Source organism: Vicia villosa, linkage group LG6 (assembly GCF_029867415.1).
Source record: "Vicia villosa cultivar HV-30 ecotype Madison, WI linkage group LG6, Vvil1.0, whole genome shotgun sequence".
In the NCBI taxonomy this organism is placed as follows: Eukaryota; Viridiplantae; Streptophyta; class Magnoliopsida; order Fabales; family Fabaceae; genus Vicia; species Vicia villosa.
The window spans coordinates 114,739,504-114,765,399 of NC_081185.1; the positions used below are offsets into that span (position 1 = coordinate 114,739,504).

Below are 25,896 nucleotides of genomic sequence, written 5' to 3' on the forward strand. Positions count from 1 at the left end.
ATGCTTCGGCATATCACAACAAACATACAACTTCGTGTATTAACAAAACCGTCACAAATATACAATTCGACTTTCATCAAGTCATTACATATATATCCTCATGCTTCAGCATATCACAACAAACATACAACTTCGTGTATTAACAAAATCGTTACAAATATACAATTCGCATATCATCAAGATTATTACAATTATCATCACGTTTTGGCACATCGGCACAATTACTCAATTTCACATATTAACAAAGTCATCCAAATCAAAACCACAATTTTTGATCAATTCGTAAGATAATCTCAACATGCTAATTTATCAAGTAAACCGAATCAACTTCCAATTATCAAATAATTCAATTAGACATAATATTATTTATCAAGACAACATCATTGACATAACAGTATATTATTCTCAACATAAATATTCAACCAAATCACGATTACGGTCAAATTCTCAAGATACCGTAATTTACCGATAAACCGAATAATTTATTCAAGTCTAAGTATATTCCAATTAATTAGAATTATTGAAATTAATTCTACTATTTAATTAAATCAACCAATTAAAAATCATATTATATTAGTTCAATTCAATATTCTATTTTTAATTCATTTTCCAATTTACTATTTCATTCTCTATTCCAAAACTAACCTTTAATATAAAGGATACTCAAAATCCACACAATTTCGGTAGGTTCCTAAAATAGCACAATTTTAACAAAATATCACTACCATATTAACCTACTAATTAAACTTAGTTACCACGTAAATTTTCATCAAATTTCAAACAACTAATTATACCGCTTAATTTGGCTATTTCGATCAAACAAGAATATTTAGAATTACATTTTGTTCTATAATTCGCACTGTTTAACCATTTATTCACTATTGTTTCATTTCCATGTATCTCTATTATATATTCATATTATATATTCATATTATATAACCATTATATATGTTTCTATTATATATATTTCTTTAGAGGTAGCATGGAATATGAAAACAGAAGGGCCATGTGTGAAACAGAACAAAAACCAAATACAGTGCACAAGGAAATGGTAACGAAATGCTAGTATAGGACATCATACCTACTTGGAATTCTTTCTCAAATTCAAACAATTATTTCTAATTTCCACCAACAGCAACTTTAACAAAAATCAATAGCAGTTTTCAAACATTAATAGAAAACAAAATTAATAGAACACCATGACTAATATATACCCTAAACCGACATACAATCTATCATATTTCCATTTAGGTAGAAAGAATTCCCCGTTACCTTGGATTGAGTGCAGCTTTAAGAAGATTCAATGAAAAATTAGAGAAAAATGACACTTTAGAGCAATACTTTAGGTCTCCTTCTTCTCCTCTTCACAACCCTAACCCCTCTCTCCTTTTTCTCTTCTTTTCCTTTCACGGTTACTCCCCATCTCTCTCTTTTCCAAAATGACAAAAACTATACAACTACTTAGTCAACACCACATAATAATGGGCCTAATAAAAATACACTCATAACAACTAATGGAAAATTATACCCCGTACCCCTACATTTATCCCAATACCCCTACAATTTTAAAAAAAATCCCAATTTTGTCCTTATTAAATTTTTAACTTTTCTTTTTTATTTTTTATTTTTACATTTTTACTGTATGTACGGCCGAACTGGTGAGTAAAATCCAAAACCGGACAACCCAGGGGTGGGTGTTCCGGTTCCTTTTTTTTTTCAATTTTACTGAACCGGATATCCCAGAATTGGGTGTTCCGGTTTGTTAATTTTTACTAACCGGATATCCCTATGTGGGTGTTCCGGTTCTTTTTTTTCAATTTTACAAAGAGCATTGACGTGAGGCAACAAAAGTATATCACTTAGCTCTAAAAGGAAACACACAACAATTTTCAACCAGAGAGAATACCAAGAGAATGGGAAACTTTAGGATAACAAGATATTACATAAGAGACAAAGGAAGCCCTTATCCTACTGTGTGCATCCATATCACTTAACACCGCATTACTTGGTTAGGTTTCTAGAAAGCTTCCACAACACTGTTTTGCTTTCTTCTTCCTTACGTAGACATTTGACCACAAAAACACAAACAATATAACCATTACCAAGTCCTTCCTACTCTGTAGCATTCCTCCGTAAAAAAAATGTAAAAAAAAATAAAAAAAATTAAAAAAAAATTAAAAAAATAAGGAACCGGAATACCCACATAGGGGATATCCGGTTCAGTAAAATTAACAAAAAAAGGAACCGGAACACCCACCCCTGGGTTGTCCGGTTTTGGATTTTACTCACCAGTTCGTCCGTACATACAGTAAAAATGTAAAAATAAAAAATAAAAAAGAAAAGTTAAAAATTTAATAAGGACAAAATTTGGATTTTTTTTAAAATTGTAGGGGTATTGGGATAAATGTAGGGGTACGGGGTATAATTTTCCAACTAATGATACCACAACTAAGCCCAATATTATTTCCACACTTAATATAAAAAAATAATACTTTCACTTATATATCATTAAAATAAAATCCAATTATTTTAATATACCGACTTATTACTTAATGCCTCATATTTCCGGTATAATCTTAATTACTCGAAAAATTCCCAAAACGCTAAATATTAGCTCATTAATATTTTTAATACTAAAAATATTAAAATCTTCGATTAAATATCGATCCGCTATCCCGAACTAATACCGACTAAATCGTCCCAAAATGTGAAAATTTCAATAAACATCTCAATAAATAAATAATATAATTCTTAATATTATTCTTCCGACTATCCGACTAAAATCCGACTTTAACTTAATAAATCCAAATACACCTCTTAAAATAATACCGACCATCCAAATTCGACTAAATCCAATATTTAAATCCTTTAATAATTTAATTAACCAATTAATTAAATTCAGGACGTTACACTTCGTTTTTGGACCACAAAGTAAAAGCTTTGCTTTTGGGATGTTGGGACCATGATGTTGGGGAAGAGATTATAGGGTTTGTGTTTCAAAGGAAGGAGAGAGAGTGATAACGAAAGCACAATGGAAGTATTGGAGGGTGAAATCCTGTAAGTCTTAAGATTACCCTTATCACATATCCACGCTGGCGAATCAGACAAAAAAAATCTCCACGTCTGTGGTACACATCACCTGGAATCTAACGGGAGGGACCAACCATGGTGACAAAATATTTTACAGGGACTAAAGTTCGAAGAAATTTTTTGTAGGGACTAAATTTAAAAAATGTCATATTTACATGGACTGTAAAAATTTATTTAACCCTTAAATAAAATAACAAAAATTAGTTGATTGTTTTAAAAAAAGGGTCCAAATGATTGAATTTGTTAAAATTGAAATTATATAAATTGAAAATAAATTTATCATAAAACTTTGAAGGTATATAGATGCAAAATATTATTTTTAATCTCTTACTAGAAAAAAAAAATTATTTTAGATTACATCATGTGTCCAAATTTTTTTCTTTCTTTTATTCAATTATTTAAAACTTTTTATTTACCACACTCTTTAATTCTAATTAATTTATTTGATTTGATTGAAAGCATTCAATCATAATGAACTAACTAAAAAATTATTTATTTTTTAATTCTAAATCATGATGTGCTACTAAAAAAGCTACTAACAAATAAATTGAAATTAATTAAATTGAAACCAAATTAAAATCTTTTTTTCTATTTATTTATGGCACTCTTTAATCTAATTCATTTGATTAGAATCAACTATCTAACTATTAATGGAAAATGCCACCATTCTACCCAAAATGCCTTCCACTCTTTTAAAATTTAGAAAGCAAAAAGAGTATAAGAGTATTTACATAAAGATCAATATAATCACATTCTCTATTTAATAAAGTGTTGACACTTGGCATTATAAAACCACTTTCTCATTTCAAATTATATTTTCCCACCTTTTTCAAATTAAATTAATTATATCTTTCACTCTCTCCATTAAACACTCTACACACTTCATGATTTTCATTTTAATTTTTTTCTTCCTCAATTTACTTTTTTATTTTTCTAACCATAAATAAATTAATAAATTGAATCTTTTTTAATAGAACAAAGAGGAACACGCAAAAATTTACTCAACCAAAAGCATAATTATTTTATGATTATTAAAAAAAATATTTATAATTATTAAAAAAGTTATTTTCAAATGTCTATTTACTGACGGGCCACTATCAACAAAATACTTTTTTTTTTATTTTAATTAACAATTGTCTTTATTTGAGACACAAAGTTCTTATTTTCAAATGTCAAAATTTTAATTTTTTTTCCACGGGACATTATCAACAAAACACCTATTTTATTTTAATTAACCATTGTATTTATTTGAGACACAATTTTTATTTTCAAATGTCAAAATTTTTAGTTTTATTACGGGGACACTATTAACACGTTATATATATATATATATATATATATATATATATATATATATATATATATATATATATATATATATATATATATATATTTATTGCTACATAAGATTATTATTTAGTTTTGGTTATGATTTTTACAATATGTATCTCAAAATCATATTGCAACTTACTCATTATAACTTTGCACTTGTCTTTAATATTATAGGACACAACAAATTAGATCTATACAATAAAACTTGTATAAATATTAATTTGCACTTGATAAAGTAACACTGGATACAATCGGTTAGATCTAGATAAAAAAAATACATAAATTGACCCTTTAAATGATGAAATATTTTAAATATTAATATGTATTCTAATCTTTTTATTCTGATATGATTGAAGAACCAAGTCTTTCTTACTCTCAAGATAATTTATTATTTAGTAGGTGTTGAGTTATCACTCATTTGCAATTGTCTTTAATGTTGAAAATGTAAACTAAATATTTTTTTAAGTGTCATGAAAGATAACCAATTAAATTCAAGCAATAAACATACATAAAAATAACTTTAAATTTACAGTATAATTTTACACTACTAAATAATTTTTACCCGTGCGGACGCACGGGTATATTCCTAGTTAAATTTTTTTTAAACCAAATAAAATTTTAGTATGTTAGTATACTAGTTGAATGAATTAGAAATACTAAACCCTAAAAATGCACTATATATGATGTACTTGATATTACTTTGATATGGTCGGCAAGATGGAGAACAGCGTGTTTCTGCCTTTTGAATTGATTATCGAAATTCTGTTGAGGTTACCGGTGAAGCCTCTATTGCGTTTCAGATGTGTCTGCAAATCATGGCTTTCTCTTATTTCTAGTAATAATTTTGCTACTTCACATTTTGAACATGCTGCCACACACAGACGTCTCCTCATAAAACGTTCTGCTCTTCAACCTTTATCTATAGATCTTGATTTTATCCGTTCCCAACGTTGTGTTGAAGTTAGAGGTTGTTGTAGAGGGTTTCTGTGTTTCTACAATGGCACACACATCTATCTATTGAATCCATCCACCGGTTTGATCAAACAAATACCGGATTCTCCTACAATACTTAATCATCGTTACGAACTTCTTTCTGGTTTTGCATATTACCAGCCCACTGATGATTACTTGATAGTTTCTGGGTTCAGCGAAGATGATGATGCACCGGTAACTAGTCCAATTAAATTGATGATTTTCTCATTGAGAGCTAATAAGTGGAAACCAATTGAGGTTGCTTCTCATTTGCCTTATAGGGAGACTTCTGTAGCGGAATGTACCCCTAAATGCGGGTTGTTCTTGAATGGATCTATCCATTGGATGGTTCATAATTATGAGACCTCAAAGAATGTTATTATTGCCTTTGATTTAAAGGAAATGACGATATCAAAGATAGCTCTGCCAGATGATTTTATTTTCAGTTATAGTCATAATTATTCTATATATTATGAATTGTTGGAAGTTAGAGGACTTATCAGTGCATGGGTGAAGGACCTGAATACAGTAAAGATATGGGTGATGCAAAAATATGGAGTTCACTCATCTTGGACTAAGATTATTCAATTTTCTCTCGATCCTGTTTTGCACAAAGATTTATACATAGCATGCTTAACAAAGTGCGGTGATATTGTTGGAATAAATGATGTAGATGGATTGGTGAAGTTGAATGATAAAGGACAGCTACTAGAGTCTCTGCTTTTTGACGGATACGCATTGGTCGTGTATACAGAGTCTTTGTTTTCATTCCCCGGCACCGGTCAAACTTAATAAGATTACTATTGAATTGCTAGATGAGTTTTTATGACGTCTATTTTTCATTATTTTACTCTTTTTTTTTCTTGACATCTTGATACCGAATTTATTGAATTGCTAGGATGAGTTTTTATGACGTCTATTTTTCAGTTTAGAAAATCAGTTGACAATTAGTTTTTAAGCTAACAAAATCTCAAGCTAAAAGTGATTTGCTTTATTTATGAATTTGCACAATATAGACTTTTGTTTATGATGTTCTGTTTCTGTTAGTGATATGGATTGACTTCTTCAGAGAAATGCAGAGTGATTTTTTACTTTCAGGAATCTCTTTTTGTGGTTTTTGGCTAAACTTGTAAAATGTCATGTAGAACCAATTCTTAGTACATGTTTTCCTGCAATCTTTATATCTTTTACTAGTACATTAGTGGGTGGTTTGTTTCATTCTTTCTCTGTATGCATGTCTTTTGACATTCTGTTATGAGTTTATGTTTTCAGTTTCAGTCTCTGTTTCATGTCTTGTAAATGGGTCTAATGATTGAAGATAACTTTTGTGAAATCTTACTTGACGAGGTTTAGAAATCTACCCCTATTTGAGCATGAACCCCTGTTTCTTTCATTTGCTCTATACAAATACATTGCAATTCTAGGTTTCATGCTCTGTGCAAGCTGTCTTCATTTCTTTAAGTTTTGACTTATAACTAGTAAAACCCGTGCGTCCGCACGGATAAGATCATTATCATTCGTACCTGTAAAATGAAAATAAATTAGTCATAACTATTGAATATTAAACATGTTGAAAATAAATATTTTTTTTAGAATGAATTTGTGTAAATGATAAATTATTTTCGCTATCACTATTAGTATGTTTTTATTATTATATTTTATATTAACATATAACTAAAGTTAATTGGGAGGGCATTGGTTAAGCATTTTAAAAAAAGAAAATATTTTATAGAAAGTTTAATATTTTAATTTTCAATACGTTAAATATGATGATTACCGAGATAAATTTACTATTTTGATATGCTTAACCATTGCTCTGAGGGCATTGGTTAGCATTTCACAAAATTATATCAATGAATTTAACAGTTCTATCACTCAATAGCCGCAAACTTCACACACCTCAAGCAAAATAAATTACTTAAAAAGCATTTAAAAACAAACAAAAAAATTAAAGTAGAATGAGTTTGGGTAAAATAAATGACAAACTAGTATTTGTTAAATTGAAAAGCTAAATACATTGTATGCATCCGCACGAATAAATTTATTCACATTTTAAATTATTTCATAAAGCTTGGTTATTAATGACATAGTAATTGTTTTTATAAAATTATTAGTAATTATAAATATTTAAAGATAAATATGTAACATATATATGAAAAATCAAATATGATTAACAACTACAAATATTTACCTATAATACATGCATTTAATGATACTATAATTAGAAATATTCTCTTAGAATACATGCATTTAATTTCTTAAAATTTTAAACATGACTTTATTAAACTTAAATTTTTCTAATTATAATATCATTAATATGTGCCCTTAAGACACATTTAACATGACCCATAAGTAATAACTACAAATATTTTTCAATATCAATAATAACTACAAATATTTATTTGCTCATATATACAAATATTATTTGCTGATATATATTTACTTATTGCATACTCCATCCATTTCTTATTATAAGCAAAATTCCACTTTTTAAATACATTGAATCATTAATGTATTAGGATTATATGTAGTTTAGATACATTAATTATTTAATGTATCTAAAATGTGAAATTTTGCTTATAATAAAGAATGGAGAGAGTATTTTTTAGTGATTGTAGCTTCTTTCTATAATTAATTGAGATTAACATAAGAAATTCATATCAAAATTACGTAATAATTTATTAATTATATATTCACTTTAATATATAGACAATTTTAGACAAATTCAAAATGGCAATGAGAAATACAATATTTTTTTTTGTAAGCAAGTTATATTGAAGAGAACAAAAGTTCACAGAACAAGATTACAATGAGGGGGAACAAAAGCCCCGTGGGAAAATTACCCACCAATTGAAACCTAGCTTAAGTAAAACAAAGGGTTTTTGTCAAACTCATAGAAATTACAATTGGTATGGGGAATATTCCCAATAAAAGACCATCTCCAAATGAGAGCTTTACAACTCCACACCACATCCCGAGAATTCCATACTAAGTTCTTAAAAATCATATCATTCCTACAAAGCCATATACTCCATATAATAGCCAACCAAACACAACCCACCTTTCGTTTACTAACTTTCTTGGATTTACAAAAAGATCTCCATTTCCAAAAACTCTCTTTAAAATCCACCTCTTTATAATTAGACAAACCAATCCAAGAAGCCATTTCCTTCCAAACATCATCCGCCTTCCGACATAAGAAGAAAAGATGGACAGGAGACTCTAAATCATCATCACATAAAGCACAACTAAGATTAGAGTTAGAAGGTAAAATACCTCGAATCTTTAACAAGGCCTTTGTAGGAATCCTATTCTTGAAACATTTCCAACCAAAAGCTTTGACTTTTAGCGGAATGTCACCCTTCCAAACGAAAGAAGCCACAAAATCATAACGATTAGGTGGACCATACATCAAAAACTCTTTCTCCATAATGCTGTAGCATGAAGAAACGGTGAAAGATCCATCAACCGACGGACGCCACACCACACGGTCCTTCACACCAACCCCCGACCTCGGATCCACCGCAACCGGACGATAAAGATCCAACAAAGATCTCAAGGAAATCACATCTCCCTCCAAATCCGAAGGAACTAAAGGGATCCCCAAATCATTCCATTCCCACACATCGCCTCTCCAAGCTCCCATACAAGCAACGGATACATCCTGTAATAAAGAAAAGGCAAATAAAGACGGAAATAACAACTTTAAAATACCCTCCTCCAACCAAAGGGAATCCCAAAAAGGTGTAGAATAGCCATCACCAATCCGAAAAGAAACACCATCCACAAAAAGACCACCCGGCATTTTTTTCTCCAAAGACAAAATATCCGACCACCACACCGATTTCGAATTATAACTATCATTCTTACCTCCTTCAATAACCATCCTAATCTTGATGTCCCCATATCGGGCTTTAAGCATCCGATACCAAATGGAATTAGAATCCTCCAAAATTCTCCACTTCCATTTAGAAAGAAGTGCCAAATTAAATTCTTCTAGTCTTTTTATACCTAACCCACCTTTTTCCATCGGAGCACAAACATCATCCCAACCCACCCAATGAACTCTTCGCTTCTCCTCCGTACCCCCCCACAAGAAATTGCTTTGAATTCTATTAATCACCCGAATGACCTTTTTGGGAGCCAAGTAGAAAGAGAGAGTAAAAATAGGTAAACTTCCAAGCACCGATTTCAAAAGAGTTAATCTACCCCCAAAACTAAGCCATCTCCCCTTCCAAGAGTTCAACCGCCTCCTAATATTATCTACCAAAGGACTCCAAAAATCAACCCTCCTAGGATTAGAACCAATCCGAATCCCTAGGAAAGAAAACACTTTTTCTTCCCTTTTGCAAGAAAGAAAAGATGTAGCCACATCTAAAAAACGAGAATTAATATTTATTCCAATGAGCTTACTTTTGTTGAAGTTGATACCGAGACCCGACACCATCTCAAAACCTCTCAACACCGCTTTAATGGCCCACAAATGCTTCCAACTACCATCTCCTACCAAAAGAGTGTCATCCGCAAATTGAAGGATGTCCACGAAACACTTACCATTAACATTACAACCAACAAAATCCCCGTTAAGCACCGCCTTATCAACTAAGATTTTGAGACCTTCGACAACTAAAACAAAAAGGAAAGGAGATAATGGATCACCTTGTCGAAACCCCCTTTCAACCACAAATTCTTTAGTAGGACTACCGTTAACAAGAACGGACATCTTTCTAGAGAAAATTAAAACTTCCATCCACTTCATCCATATCTCCCCAAAACCCATCCTTTTTAACATAAATCTAAGGAAATTCCAACTAACCTTATCGTACGCCTTTTCGAAATCCACCTTGAAAAGAAGACAACTTCTACCTTCCTTCGAGGATAAATCCACCAATTCATTCGCAACTAGAACTCCATCAAGTAATTGGCGCCCCGGAACAAAAGCACTTTGACTAGTTGAAACCATGGAATGCAACACCCTTTTAATCCTACCGGCCAACACCTTAGAAATAATTTTGTATATGCACCCAACCAAACAAATAGGTCTATAGTCGTCCAACCCCAACGGGTTAGAAGACTTTGGAATCAAAGATAAGAACGAAGAAGTAATCGTCCTCGAAAAAGCACCACCCAAGAAAAGATCCTTAAAACAATTCATAAAGTCATCCTTTAAAAAAAAACCAACAATTCTTCACAAAAAGAAGAGAGAAACCATCCGGCCCCGGGCTTTTCGATCCTTCACAACTCCACACCGCCTCCTTAACTTCCTCCTCGGAGAAAGGAATCTCAAGGGAAGCGCTTTCCTCCGAAGACAAAGAGTTAAACTCCACATTATCAAGAACCGGTCTACTAAAATTAGCTTCCTTGAACTTACTATCAAAATGCCGCCACACTTCTTCCTTAACCTCCCCCACTTCATCAATGATTCCGCTTGGAGTGGTAATAGAACCAATATGATTCCTCCTCCTTCTCTCTTTCATAACACTATGAAAATATTTACTATTAGAGTCTCCATCATTAAGCCACTTTAATCTCGATTTTTGTATAAGCATGTTCTCTTTGATTCTAAGATTCAACCAAAGTCTACTACTAGCAATTCTTTTTAAGGCTTGAATCTCATCATCAAAAACATCACAATCATCCGCCTCATTCAACTCTCGCACCCCTTCCTCCACTTCCAAATCGAACTTGCCAAAAACGGTAATATTCCACCATTTAAGCCTCTCCTTAATAATACGAAATTTCTCCTTTAGGACAAAATCTCCTCTACCACTAATTATGATAGCCTTCCATTCAAACTCCACGAAAAGCAAAAAATCTTTATTATTAAACCATTCATTATTAAACTTGAAAGGCTTAGGACCCCAATTCTCCTTATCAATAACCAACCACACCGGACAATGATCCGAGACGTCCCTTTGCCCAATTAGCTGCCCCACCACTCCCCAATTAGAAACAATGTTACTATCAACAAGAAAGCGATCCAACCTACTTTTCGTTTCTCCATCCCCTCTAAACCAAGAGAATTTTTTTCCTTTGCAAGGAACATCAATCAAACCACAACTATCGATAAAGTTAGAAAACTCACCCCATTCCGATCTATGAAGATACAAAGAACTACCAACTCTTTCACTTCTTTTTTTAATAGCGTTGAAATCGCCTCCAATCAACCAATCACCATCCCTAAATTTCTGTTTTAAGTCCACCAATTCTTTCCACATATTACGCTTAGTAGACAAAGAACAAGCCGCATAAACATTGACCAAATAATAAAATTTATTCTTCCAACTAACCTTAATACCCATGAAGCTCGTCCCACGAAAACTGAAAACAACCGAAATAGTACTAGCTTTCCATAAAATAATGATGCCTCCCGACCTTCCCTCAGATTCCGAGAAAGAGAAATCAACATCCGAATTTCCCCAGAAACTCCTAGCCACAATATCCGACACTGACCTCAATTTAGATTCTTGAATAAAAAACACATCCGCTTTGCCTCTTTGAATGATACAACTGATACGTTTCCTCTTGATCCAACTTCCTCCCCCCTAATATTTAAAGATCCTATAATCATAATAAAGGCTTAAATTTTTCCTTCCCTCCAAGAGAACATATCGCTTCATTAAGTTTAAACTCCTCAATTGTATCTTGGGAACTACCAACAGTGTCTACCGGAACCACTCCTAAATTAGAGATAGCCTTCCATAATTTTTCCCCCGATTTCAGACCAAAATTACAAAGAATTCGTTGGTTGCACCGAACAATGTCTGAATCAGCCGCGCAAAGATCATTGCAACCAACCGCACCACTAGCTGACACTGGACCAGCCGAACTGCTCACCACAGTGTCATCCACTACTCTACCAATCTGCTGCACAGGGCCAGAAAGAAAAGAAGAAGAACACAGCACCTGCTTACCTCCCTCCACAACATTGCCGCCCTTCTTTTTCCTTCCCTTCCTCCTAACTTTAGTTTTAAGAGATAATGAAACAGCTTTGCGTCTCCTAGGAATACCCGAGAATCCAGCAGCAAGAGCATTTGCCACTTCCACCCGGCCCGCACCTTGAACCTCCTGCCCCGCCAATCCATTCCTGCCCCTAAATTCCACATTAGCTTCCGCCGCCTTCATAACATTCTTAGAAACAGACTTACCCTCCAAAGCCAATACAGAATCTGCCCTTAAAAACATACTTACCCTACAATACTTAAGTAATAATTTTTATCAACAAAATATATATTTTATTAATTATATATTCACATAATATATAAATAATTTTAAATTTAATAATTTATTAATTATATATTCACTTTAATATATAGACAATTTTAGACAAATTCAAAATGGCAATGAGAAATACAATAATTAAGTAATAATTTTTATCAACAAAATATATATTTGATTTCACTGCAGGTAGAGCTCATATAATTAGATATGTAATCAATAATTGTAAGAGAAAAAACAAGAGCAGATAAAACTCTGAAACCGGAATGATATTTCATAAATAAAAGACATGACACAGGTTGGAAAGTAGATGTTTGTAAAAATAAAATAAAAGCTTTCAAACAGCTAGATGCATATATAAGAAACACGACGGAGAGCAGCTTCTCTGGCTGCATCTCGAACTTTACGCTTCTCAGATCTTTTCTTCTGAATGACTTTCAAGGTAGCACCAACAATGAACCTAGAGTATGACTTCTTGGTGGCGTAGTGCCTCTTCTTCACAGCCTCTTGGGCAATGTCTTGCACACCACATTCATAAAATTGAAGCATGAAATAAGTTGTAGTACTATTGGACAAGATGATCTAAGGTAATAACTTGGTGCATGGTAACATCATGTGAAACTCAACACAAGTAAACTAAAAATTCTTCACTTTGTAACTATTTAAGTAGATTGAAATATTATGTTTAGAAGCTTAAGTTTTTATATTGTCTAATTAAAAACGTATCAGTGTAAGTCTTAAGCAATCACCTTCTTGTGTTGCTTTCTGAACATGGCAGTCCATGTGAGCTTCAAAGGCTTCAAACGGTTGTGGAAATACCTCTTACATTTCGAGTTCACAATTAGAAATTCCTGCAAAATCAACAAAGAGCTTATATATTAGTAAAACTAAGATTAAACAAATCTTATCAAACACAACACATATATTTTAATAAATAAATGAGTAAACCCATAACTCAATACATATCAAAATCATATGACCTGTGAATCACTACGAATAAATATGATGCCTCTTCCGGGGTAGATCTTTACACCACTGAATCGGCAGAGTTCAGTTCTAATATAACAAAATCATTACTAATTACTACATTGGGGAGGGAACTACTAATTCAATTTAAATACACAAACACTAAATGGTCCAGTTACTTAGGGAGGCATTAAATTAAAAACACAACTATGATTTAAGTATGTTTTTGGTTCTTATAAAATTATAAAATTTTGTTTTTGGTCCTTATTAAAAAAATGACATTTTTTAATTCCCACGAAATTATTATGCACGTAGTTTTAATCTCTACTATAAAATCGATGTGTATTTGTGAATAATTATTTTACAGACATGTTTAGAACGTTAGGAAAAGTTCCTCGAAAAAAAAGAAACTCAAAATATTAAAAATATTTTTAAAAATTATATAATTTGGTAAATAAATATTTTAAAGCATTCTAAACACGTATGAAAAAAAATATTCAAAAATTTAAAAGTTTAAGGGTAATTAAACAGTTTTTCAAAATTTTAAAAATAGCAGTGATTAAAACTACATGCATAAAAAATTTATAGGGACTAAAATATGCCATTTTTTTTTAATAGGGACTAAAAATGAAATTTAAGATATTTATAGGGACCAAAAACATACTTAACTTTTCAATTTAAATACACAAACACTGATTGAGGTTGAAATCGTTAGAAGGAAATCTTGTACACTGTCGGAGATGTTTTATAAACAGTAAGAAATACGACTTTCTCTTATTCTGTCAAACTTGGAAACAATAATAATGTTCTGGTAACCGTGAGGATTTCAAGTTTGGATATGACTTTCTCTCATTCTCTCATTCTTTCAAACTTGGAAACAATAATAATGTTTTCAAGTTTATATAACATGAATAATGTTTCCGTAAGCACGCGAGTTTAGAAAATACTCGAGACTTACAAAACCTCCAAAATGTGGCGCAGAAAACTTGAGATCGAAACAAATTAATTACACCAACCAGAACTAAAAAAAACAGAGATAAGTTGAGGATCCAAACAACAATGAATACCATAATTGCTGCAAGTGGGTCTACAACAATATCAGTCCTTAAAATATGTTGATAGGATAAAAATGTTGGCAAGTCGTCAACACAACCAATAAGTGCAGCCTAATCATATAACTGTCTATCCCATATCAACATTTTGCATCAGATAATCTTTACTTTCAATTCAATCAAGTCAATTTACTAGAGTTTTAAACCAATGGAAACAAAATTGTAAACGGAAAGCAATAGACTAAAGGTATCTTACACTTACACTTGTGAAACCTTACTTTCAAAGAAATTTGGATGGGTGACATAATAACTCTAAATCATACTGCTGGACTTTTTAAGGAATTATAACATGAGACTTTAAATAGAAGGTGTATTTAGTGTCTGACATATTCAAGTACTAAGGACCAGCCAATCAACCCTGCATAGATAGTACATAAAATATATCAACTTTCTATATTAATAAAATATGTAGTATACACAAGCCCTCCTATCATTCAATAAGCAAACTTAACATCATAATTAGAATTTCAATCTTAAATACTAACATTTTAGAGATATGTACAACTGCAATTTAAATCCTTATTGAATACTAAAGTACAAAGAATAACTTCATATTAGAGACAAGTTATATATTTATGTACTTTAATCTCCACGCTACCAAAGTTATTAATCCTACATAGCGGAATGGAGTGGCCGACTCCCAAATGTGGGAATAGTGGGAATAGCGGGATCCCGGATAGCGTAGCGGAGCGGCCGACTCCCAAAAGTGGAAATAGTGGGAATAGCGAGATCCCAGTGTTGAAAGTATTTGTGGGTAAATATTTTCGGTATATATCGTATCCACAGGGATTGGTTTAATATTACTTCCGTTCTATAGTTGGTTATTTTGAGTGAGAAAAAGTAGTTGAATTTATTTTATGATTATAACTATGCTATTAAATCTAAACAATAATTTAAATGCAAATTCTGAAAGTTTGTTAACGATTAAAGAGATATGTTGAGCTTTAGGGTTCATCAACCTATTCCTATACAATTTGTTAATTAAATCACAATTGAACAATCATCTGAATTATTATCTTCACTTATCCTCAAATATGATTCCATGTCTGCAAATCAAATTAGATAAACTTTTACCGTTATGAGATTCGATCTCTCAGAATATCAATATCGATAATAGTAATAAAGAACGATAATTATGAAAACTCAATCACAATTCCATCTCTGCAAATTGGGACTGAATCAATATAGTAACCTAGGGCAAAAGTTAGAATCTTTTCTTTCGATCAAAGACTCCACAATAATTTAATATAAAAACAAGGTTTCTTATTGATAATAAATTCAAACAATTGTTCATAGGAATTAATCAATGGTATTGCATATTCATAGGCTAACTACTTCCTTAAACTCAACAAGAGGAATTTAGCTCTCCATAGACATGAAGAACACACAAGATTTAATGGAGGGATTCATCTTCATCAAAGGAATGTCTTCAATTGGTAAAGAATCCACCTTCAATTGTTGTTCTCAGCTTCAGAATCAGAATGCTCTCCTAACTTCGCTCACCAAATCCTTCCCTTTACTTGAAGACTAGGGCTTTTATTTATAATTTTTGGGCCTGAAACGTCGCGTCCGCGGCGCGGCAACGGATTACCGTGGCGCGGTCAAAAACAGTGAGTTTGGCGCGACGCTGTCTTGGACTCCCGCGGCGCGCCCTTGCTAAAACTTCTTCTTTTTGCTTTGCCTTTGAGACTTCCAGCTTTCTTTCCTCTTCATGTTCTTATAAAACTCTTTTTCAGCTCCAAACCTGCATCAATAATACCCACAAGTGATTCGATTTTCTTTACAGCATGAACTAAACTTATTCAGTTTAATTCTTACTAAAAACCTATGGATCTATCACAATTTGCATTACTTTAGAAAAGAAATTACTTATTTTAACACATAAATTTACCATTAATTCACTCCTAACAAACTCTCCCCATCTTAGAGTTTTGTTTGTCCCTAAACAAAATTACTTACCTCAATGAATACAACGAAACATACCAACAATCATGCCACAAGTTTTTTCAAAAAAAAAATTCAAGTGGTTCAATTCAGCGCCCAAATCAGATACTCCTCATCTCCCTGCAACTCAGAACACATATATGAAATAGATTTTGAAAGAAAATTACCTCCAGAAGTTCAAAACACTACACAATTGCACTTGAATCAGCACTAATCACTCTCATCAAAAAGTATGATGAATAATATAGGGGTTAAACACTCATCCAAACAATTAAATCAACAAGAATCCATATCATACATTCACCATATTGTTAGCATGAAGTCCTGTGGAATCCGAGAATCAGAAGGTCTTTCCAGGGTTGTAATGTGGTTTTAGATTCAAAGAAAAGAAGATAAACGAGGGTTGTTCCTATTATAGGGAAGCATCCGAATCATAACTCCTTTCCTATTTCCTTTATACCTCAAACTTTCTCACTCATTCTTCCCTTTTTTATTCGTAGCTCGATGTTTTCTTATTCTTTTTTTTCAACAATTGTTTACTTCCAAACATTGTTTTCCTTTTGTTTCTTTTCTTTTTTTTTCAAGCTACGAATTTCTTTCGTACTTTGCAAATCACCATCTATAGACTTACTCTTTTTTTTTTTTATGATTCTCCCCAACTTGGAGATCAACCTGTAGTCAGATTCTATGAATGCTCCACTACTTTCTATGAAGGTAAAAGAAAAACACATCACCAAATTTTATGGTTGATGGTCCAAACAAAACTTTTTTATTAAGATCAAACTCACCAGGTATTTCCTTGGTGCATATGATGAAATTTATCTTGACCTCGGACTCAAAGAATGGTTATCAAAGGATCACACTCTCACAGAGGGAGAGAAATTTTAAGATGGAATCGGCTCAAAGAAACTCTCAGATTCAAACAAGTTCCTAAATCACTTCCACAGATTTCCACAAACGACGCGACAACTGGTTTAGCATGATACAAACAAGTCAAAATAATCGATGGTCTCCTGCATATAGTAAACAATGGAAAGTTTTCCTCACAATGGTTAAGGCTAAGCTGATCCAACAAAAATAGTGTACCATAAAGAACTTATGTCAGTATTTACTATCACCTACGTTTCATGCACATACTAGGAGTTTGAGTTTGAAAATTCATACCTGACTTGTTACTTATTGAAAAAGAAAGTGCAAGCAAAATAATTTTTTTTTGAACATTCACTCACTATCACTTTCATACATGTTGCTCCATTGTTGGTACTTTCATTACTCTTCACTTGAGCTTTTCTTTGTGTTTTCAGAACTACTCACTCTAAATTGGGACAAACACAGAAACAAAACAATTGTAATACTTAACATAAACTTCAATACCAACACACAAAAAAACAAGTCATAGTGACCCTAAGGTTCACCAGAGTACAGGTTAGTCATCAATCAAACAACTAAAACATCAACAATAAACAGAAATTATCATCTCATCAGTTATCATAAACAAACTAATCTCACTCCTTTCTCCCATCACCACATCAAATCAATATCAGCATCAATATTTGCATCCTCCTCCCTATTCTCTTGCTCCTGGTTGTCAGTCTCCACATCTGCACTCCCCCCACAGGAAAAGGGTTGGACTCCGGCCAACCACAATATGTGAAATAGCTTTCCCGGGTCGGGAAAGTTCTCTCCTCAGGGGCAGCAGAAAGGTTTCTGTACTGCTGCTGCATACCATTATGCAAGAAGATATGGGACCTCTGGTTGGCTTCAAACATGGCTGAGTAATAGTGATGAGCCACCAGAGGATCAAATGTAGGTGCACTACTAGTAGGTGGTGTTGTAGATGCAGATGGTCCATCCTGAGAAGCGGAGGTTGCGGCCTTTTGGTCCTTGTAGAATGGCTTTGCACAAAACCTGTTAATAAAAACATCATCAATAAAAGTGGTAATCACATGATGCCCTTGTCCCGAGCACTCTACCCCCGCCTCTTTGCATAATCCCATAATAAGACCGGGAAGGGGAAGCACACATTTGGCATTAATGCCATGTTGTATGTCGCTTAGTGCTGCTCGGCGCAATTCATTCAAAAGAATGAATGCGACATCAACGGTATGCTCAGACATGATGACGCTCGTCAGGAATGCCACATCTAATGGAATCGTGGTCACATGCATTCTCGGCCTGATATTGTATAAAACCACAGACAGAATTCCCCTATCATGGATGTTCAGATCCTTCCTGTTGTAGTTGGTCGAATTTCCTTGCCTTCTAAGTTCTGGTCCTCGTCCTGGAATGCATATGTTTTTAGAGATCTGCTCTACAAGGTCAGCACAATTAAGCACATGTTGCCTATAGAAACACTTCTCATCCTCTGCTAATTGAAGTGGTTCACCCAAGAATTCATTAATTGAATCTCTATCAAACGCCACTGTTTTTCCTCTCACAAATGACTGATATGAATATGCTACTGTCTCATCCGTGGTTTTGATAGCATTCGCATAAAATTCCTTTACTATGTCATAGTCAATAATTGTGTGTGGTTCAAACACACACTGCCAGTTTCTATGCTCAAGGTAATCCCACATAGTAGCGTAAGGACCTCCTCCTTGTCCTAAGGTTGTAACCAACTTCTCAGTTAAGATGGTTTGGGAACCCAAATCTTTGAATTTGTCCGCTTGAGCACGACTCAAAAATCGATCAGCCTAGCCGGTTGAAGCACGTGCTCCCCTAGGACCAGAACTTGTTGTCTTGGTGCGTCCTCTTTTGGAAGGATACATCTGCAATTAACACAAAAAAATAGCAACACAGAGCAGATAGTATGTTAGGATCAGAAAAATAGAACAATGTGGGAATTTCTCACCCAGTCGCGGCGAGACTGCAGTTACCCGCGGAGCGGCTGCGGCGCAACTGCTAGGGTTTGACTGCAATGGGCCATTTCTGAGGCTCCCAATACCCTCAATCACTCATACAGTCTCAATTAAACACCAGATCATTGTCATCTACCTTAGGGTTTCAAAATTTTTCCATGAATCCTTCATATATTGTTACTAACTAAAGCCTAGGATTGCAAATTGACATACTTGGTACTTAACACAAACATAACGGAAGAGATACATACCTTGATTCTGAATTTAGTGCGAATGAACGAGATTTTTTGATGAAAACCGTGAATCTAGGATTTTCGCTCTGAAGAGCGTTGGAGTTTTGAAACACAAAATGAGGGGGAAATGTACAGTTTCCAAATAAAAGCTGAATTTCGCATTACCGCGGCACACACATGTACTGCGGCGCCGCGCCAAAGTCTCTTTTTGGCCTCGCGGCGCGCCCTTTATACTCGCGGCGCGGCTTTGCGAATTACAGCCTATTTGCAGTTTTTAACAAATTGTTACACCTTCCTCCCTTAATGTTTGATTCATACTCCTTCCTACTCTCATTGTACTGATTTGATGATAAAAATAAATAATAAAAGAAAAACAAAACAAAAGAACTTACTCCATTGGGTTGCCTCCCAACAAGCGCTTCGTTTAACGTCGCATGGCTCGACGGTCGAAATCCTTCTGTTATGTGCTCAAAAGTGAGATTGTTCACACTTCTCTGTCAAACTCTCCCCCAAGGTAGTTCTTCAACCGTTCTCCATTAACGGTCCAACTTTCTTTAGTCTTACTATCTTCAATAGTAATGGCACCGTATGGTTTAACTTCCTTAACCATGAACGGTCCTGACCACTTAGACTTTAGTTTTCTTGGGAAGAGCTTTAGTCTAGAATTGAATAGTAGAACATGGTCTCCCACCTTGAACTCTTTCTTCTTGATTCTCTTATCATGGTACCTTTTCATATTTTCCTTGTACATTTTATTAGACTCATATGCTAGGTATCTGAATTCCTCAAGCTCATGAAGTTGATTCTTCCTTTTCTTATAAGCCAAACTATCATCTCTATTGAAGAATCGTAAGGCCCATAATGCTTTGTGTTCCACCTCTACCGGGAGATGACATTCCTTACCATAAACCATTTGAAAAGGAGATGTACCCGTCAGTGCTTTGTATGATGTTCTATATGCCCACAAGGCATCATTAATCCTTACCGACCAGTCTTTACGGGATTCTGACACAGTCTTCTCTAGAATATTCTTGATTGCTCTGTTTGAGATCTCTGCATGGCCGTTGGTTTGGGGGTGATAAGGTGATGCTATCTTGTGGTTGATGTGATACTTGTCCAGCACTTTCGCTACCTGCTCGTTAACAAAGTGAGATCCACCATCACTTATAATCACTCTAGGCATGCCAAAACGTGTGAATATGTTTCAGTTTAAAAATTTTAGCACTATTTTGGCATCCGCTTTTGGTGTGGCGATGGCTTTTACCCACTTGGAGACATAATCCACTACAACTAGAATATATTCATTAGCAAAAGAAGGAAGAAATGGCCCCATGAAATCGATGCCCCAGCAGTCAAAAACTTCTACTTCAATAATAGTTTGAAGTGGCATCTCATCTCGTTTACTTATCCCCCCAACTCTTTGACATTTGTCACAATTCTTTGCATGGTGGTGGGCTTCTTTGAAAATAGTTGGCCAGAAAAATCCGGATTTGAGAACTTTTGTTGCCGTCTATAACACCCCTCTAACAACCCGCGGCAATTAAACAATTATTAAATCAGAGTAACATGTAGAGAGGCATCACAATTCATAAATAATGAAAACACACGTCAGTATAAGTCATACATTACTGAAAACACTTGAAATCATAACCCATTAATCAAAACCATGTTCTACGCAGCGGAAAAACTTCATCAAGTCAACATTATCACTAATGTATCAGACTTCAACCAAAACAAATAAGTATAGAGTTACAATCAAAACTACAAACAAGCGTTCCCAGTGTTACAACTATCAGAGCATGACACCTGACGCTAACTAAAACCCTGACTCATGAGCTAATCCTCACCGAGTCGAACATCCGCTATCCTCAATCTGAAAATGACAACATGTAAGGGTGAGTCTCGTCATAATTAACAAATGTTATAAGGTTATAAAGCAATAACACGTCACATTTGCATCATTCACCCAATTGTTTCATAAACAGACAATCAAACAAATCAAATAACAACCAACACATCATCAACATTTACAACACTGGAATACCTCCAATCATGTCATAAATTATGCATATGAATGGACTGACACTATGCATGTGGTACCAACATCATTCAATGGGAATAACCCATGACCGATCCAACATCATCAAGATACGGCCCTGCCAGCACAGATTCCACACAATGGGAATCATGCCCTTCACTGATCCAACACACCCTTATGGATACAGTATCATCAATGAATGTGAATGAATGCAACATATATAACATAATTATACCATCATCATCATTATCATCAATATCATCATCATCATCAAGTATGTTCATATATATTAACACCATTCAATCACAATCCTATCATCATCATATAGAAAACATACATGTATCTGCACCAATCATCATCATCAATAAGAAATAGCATACATGTATTATCATCATTCTAAAACCAATCAATCATCATCATATAGATTATCCTATAAGGTTCGTTTAGCTCAAAACGGCACATTAAACGGACAAACGGTTAAAAAGTTATGCATCTTTGAACTTTTTAGAAAATATCTCAAAAACACCAACAGCACGCGGCGCCATCACCATCTCGCGGCGTGAACTGAGCGTCCCAAAATTCCTTGGCACTCTGCCAAGCTGTTCGCGGCGCAAACACCCACACGCGACGCGAAACGAGAAAAAGTTACGCCTTCGCGGCGCGAACACAAGTACGCGGCGCAACCTGAGCGTATCACCACTTCCTGGCATTCTGCCCACGTGTTCGCGGCGCCAACCCTATGTACGCGGCGCCAACCGGCGATTTCAGAAACCCCAACCTGCAGAAAACAGCATTCTATGCATTCTAAACACCCCCAATACATACCAGTACGAACATAGAGAAAAAGAATGCACAAACAACACAAATTACGTCTTATAATGCACCAATTACACATCAATTGAGACTATAACAACGCAGACATCATAGATTCACACATAGAGATCATACATCATACAATTGACTCAATCCCTAAACCTATCATATGACTCAATCGATCCGAATTCTACATCTATTCAGCATTATCAACCCCTAACCCGATAATAGATGATAATCAGACAAGTCCCCCCTTACCTTAGACAATTCTTGATTCTTGGTCTCTCCCTCTACCGTTCTCCTTCACGTTCCTCGTTCCTCAGACTTCTTTCTTTCACGCTCTTTCTTTGTTCCCAATTCCCAATGTTTATGGAATAATAATAAAATTAGTAAAAGGTTTACAGAATCGCCCCCCTTCTTTTACTATTTCCACATATGGCCCCAAAAGCCAAAAACCTTATTTATTCATTATTTCCACAATTTCTTTAATAATTCTAATTATTAATTCAATACTAAAATTAAATTAATATTAAAATTATACGGGCGTTACAACTCTCCCCCACTAAAAGAGTTTTCGTCCTCGAAAACATACCTTAAGCAAAGAGTTCCGGATAGGAATCTTTCATCTGGCTCTCTAGCTCCCAGGTAACATTTCCTTCAGCTGGTCCTCCTCAAGCTACTCTGACTAAAGCTATTTCCTTGCCACGCAATTGCTTCAGTCTTCTATCTTCAATCCTCACGGGCACTGTTTCAACCGTTAAGTTGTCTTTTACCTGTACATCATCTACTTGGATCACATGGGACGAATCTGAAATGTACTTCCTCAATTGAGACACATGAAACATGTCGTGCAAGTTTGCAAGCATCGGCGGCAAAGCGACACGATATGCCAATTCTCCCACCTTTTCAGAAATTTGGAACGGTCCAATAAAACGCGGAGTCAACTTCCTTGACTTTAATGCCCGACCAATTCCTGTCATAGGAGTAACTCTCATAAACACATGGTCTCCCTCTTGGAACTCAAGTGTCTTCCTTCTTTTATCATAGTAACTCTTCTGATGACTCTGAGAAGCTCTCATCTTCTCCTGAATCATCTTAATCTTCTCTGTTGTCTGTTGTACAATTTCTGGTCCAATCACAGCACTCTCACCAGATTCATACCAACACAACGACGTCCTACATCTCCTACCATACAAAGCCTCAAACGGAGCCATACCAATACTCGAATGATAACTATTGTTGTAAGTAAACTCGATCAAAGGCAGATAACTATCCCAAGTACCTCCTTTTTCCAGCACACAAGCACGTAACAAATCTTTTAACGACTGAATTGTCCTCTCCGTCTGTCCATCCGTCTGCGGATGATAAGCAGAACTCAACCTCAGTTTAGTACCTAAAGCCTTCTGCAAACCTTCCAAGAACTTAGACGTAAACCTCGGATCTCTGTCTGACACGATACTTGAAGGAATACCATGAAGACTAACTATCTTCTCGATATACAACTGAGCTAGCTTCTCCATCGGATAATCCATTCTCACCGGTATAAAATGTGCAAACTTCGTCAACCTGTCTACTACGACCCAGATAGCTTCACAATTCTTGACAGTCCTTGGCAAACCCGACACAAAATCCATTGATATGCTATCCCACTTCCACTCAGGAATAAACATCGGTTGCATAAACCCAGACGGTTTCTGATGCTCAATCTTTGACTTCTGGCAAATTAAACAAGAGTACACAAACTCGGCAATTTCTTTCTTCATTCTCGGCCACCAAAACAACTTTTTCAAATCATGATACATCTTGGTAGCACCAGGATGAATACTCAATCCGCTACGGTGTCCTTCCTCTAAAATGCGTTTTTGGAGTTCAGTAATATCAGGGACACAAACTCGATCACCAAACCTCAGTATACCATTTTCATCAATTCTGAATTCACCACCCTTGCCTTGATTAATCAAAGTCAACTTATCTATTAACTCCACATCATCTTTCTGACCCTCTCTGATCTCTTCAAGAATGCCACTAGTCAGCTTCAACATACCCAATTTGACACTAGTAGGAGTACCTTCACATACCAAACTCAAGTCTCTGAATTGTTCAATCAAATACAATTCCCTCACCATTAGCATAGACATATGCAAGGTTTTCCTACTTAATGCATCAGCAACAACGTTTGCCTTACCCGGATGGTAGTTCAAACCAAAATCATAATCTTTCAGGAATTCTAACCATCTTCTCTGCCTCATATTCAACTCTTTCTGGTCAAAGAGATACTTCAGGCTCTTATGATCACTGAATACCTCAAATCTCGAACCATACAAATAGTGTCGCCACAACTTCAAAACGAATACTACAGCTGCCAACTCCAAATCATGAGTCGGATAATTCCTTTCATGTACTTTAAGTTGTCTCGACGCATAAGCAACTACTTGTTGATTTTGCATTAACACACCACCTAAACCCATTAGTGACGCATCACAATAAATCACAAATGATTCTGTCGGATTCGGCAAAATCAAGATAGGAGCACTAGTTAACCTTCTCTTCAGCTCTTGGAATCCTTCTTCACACTTTGCATCCCAAATAAAAGCTTGTCCCTTCCTGGTTAGTTTAGTTAATGGCAATGCTAACTTTGCAAATCCTTCAATAAACTTTCTGTAATAACCTGCAAGGCCAAGAAAACTACGAACCTCTGATACTGACTTCGGAGCTTCCCACTGAGACACGGCTTCTATCTTTGTAGGGTCAACGACAATACCATTCTTAGAAATTACATGTCCAAGAAAACTAATTTCTTCTAACCAGAACTCACACTTCGACAGTTTGGCAAAAAGTTGCTTCTCTTTCAACAGTTCTAACACAGTTCTGAGGTGTTCGGCATGTTCTTCCTCATTCTTAGAATATATCAGGATATCATCTATAAATACCACCACAAACTTGTCGAGATAAGGATGAAATATCCTGTTCATATACTCCATAAAAACACCAGGTGCGTTAGTAACTCCAAACGGCATTACAGAATACTCATAATGTCCATACCTTGTTCTAAAAGCAGTCTTCTGAATGTCATAATCTTTCACACGTATCTGGTGATACTCAGACCTCAGATCAGTTTTACTAAATACCCGCGCTCCAACCAACTGATCCATCAAATCATCAATCCTCGGCAATGGATACCGATTCTTGATAGTAACCTTGTTCAATTGTCTGTAATCTACGCACAGCCTCATCGAGCCCTCTTTCTTTTTTACTAGTAACACAGGCGCACCCCACGGAGAAACACTAGGACGAATGAATTTCTTCTCCAGCAATTC

At 34.7% G+C, this 25,896-nt stretch overlaps 2 protein-coding genes across 2 annotated transcripts; one reads left to right on the forward strand and one right to left on the reverse strand.

Annotated features, from left to right (window-relative positions):
- The first annotated feature begins 5,139 nt into the window (after window positions 1-5,139).
- On the forward strand, window positions 5,140-6,186 carry LOC131614422 (F-box/kelch-repeat protein At3g06240-like). The gene has a single exon (XM_058886004.1). The coding sequence runs from the start codon at window positions 5,140-5,142 to the stop codon at window positions 6,184-6,186; it is 1,047 nt and encodes a 348-aa protein (XP_058741987.1).
- A 468-nt stretch (window positions 6,187-6,654) lies between these two features.
- LOC131614423 (large ribosomal subunit protein eL24-like) lies at window positions 6,655-22,158 on the reverse strand. Its single transcript, XM_058886005.1, has 6 exons — window positions 22,116-22,158; window positions 20,134-20,146; window positions 13,593-13,668; window positions 13,364-13,463; window positions 12,981-13,133; window positions 6,655-6,686 (listed from the first exon to the last, which is right to left on the reverse strand). Exons 1-6 carry the CDS (start codon window positions 22,156-22,158, stop codon window positions 6,655-6,657), a joined length of 417 nt encoding a protein of 138 aa, XP_058741988.1.
- Between the last annotated feature and the right edge of the window lie 3,738 nt (window positions 22,159-25,896).

Excerpts from the sequence above, each read along its gene's own strand:
- LOC131614423 (XM_058886005.1), bottom strand. The coding sequence starts at position 22,158 with ATGATAATACATGTATGCTATTTCTTATTGATGATGATGATTG. Across the intron at positions 13,464-13,592 it reads TTATTCGTAGTGATTCACAG|GAATTTCTAATTGTGAACTC; the intron begins GTCATATGATTT and ends TTGATTTTGCAG. Across the intron at positions 13,134-13,363 it reads GTTCAGAAAGCAACACAAGA|AAGACATTGCCCAAGAGGCT; the intron begins AGGTGATTGCTT and ends AATGTGGTGTGC.
- LOC131614422 (XM_058886004.1), top strand. The coding sequence starts at position 5,140 with ATGGAGAACAGCGTGTTTCTGCCTTTTGAATTGATTATCGAAATTCTG.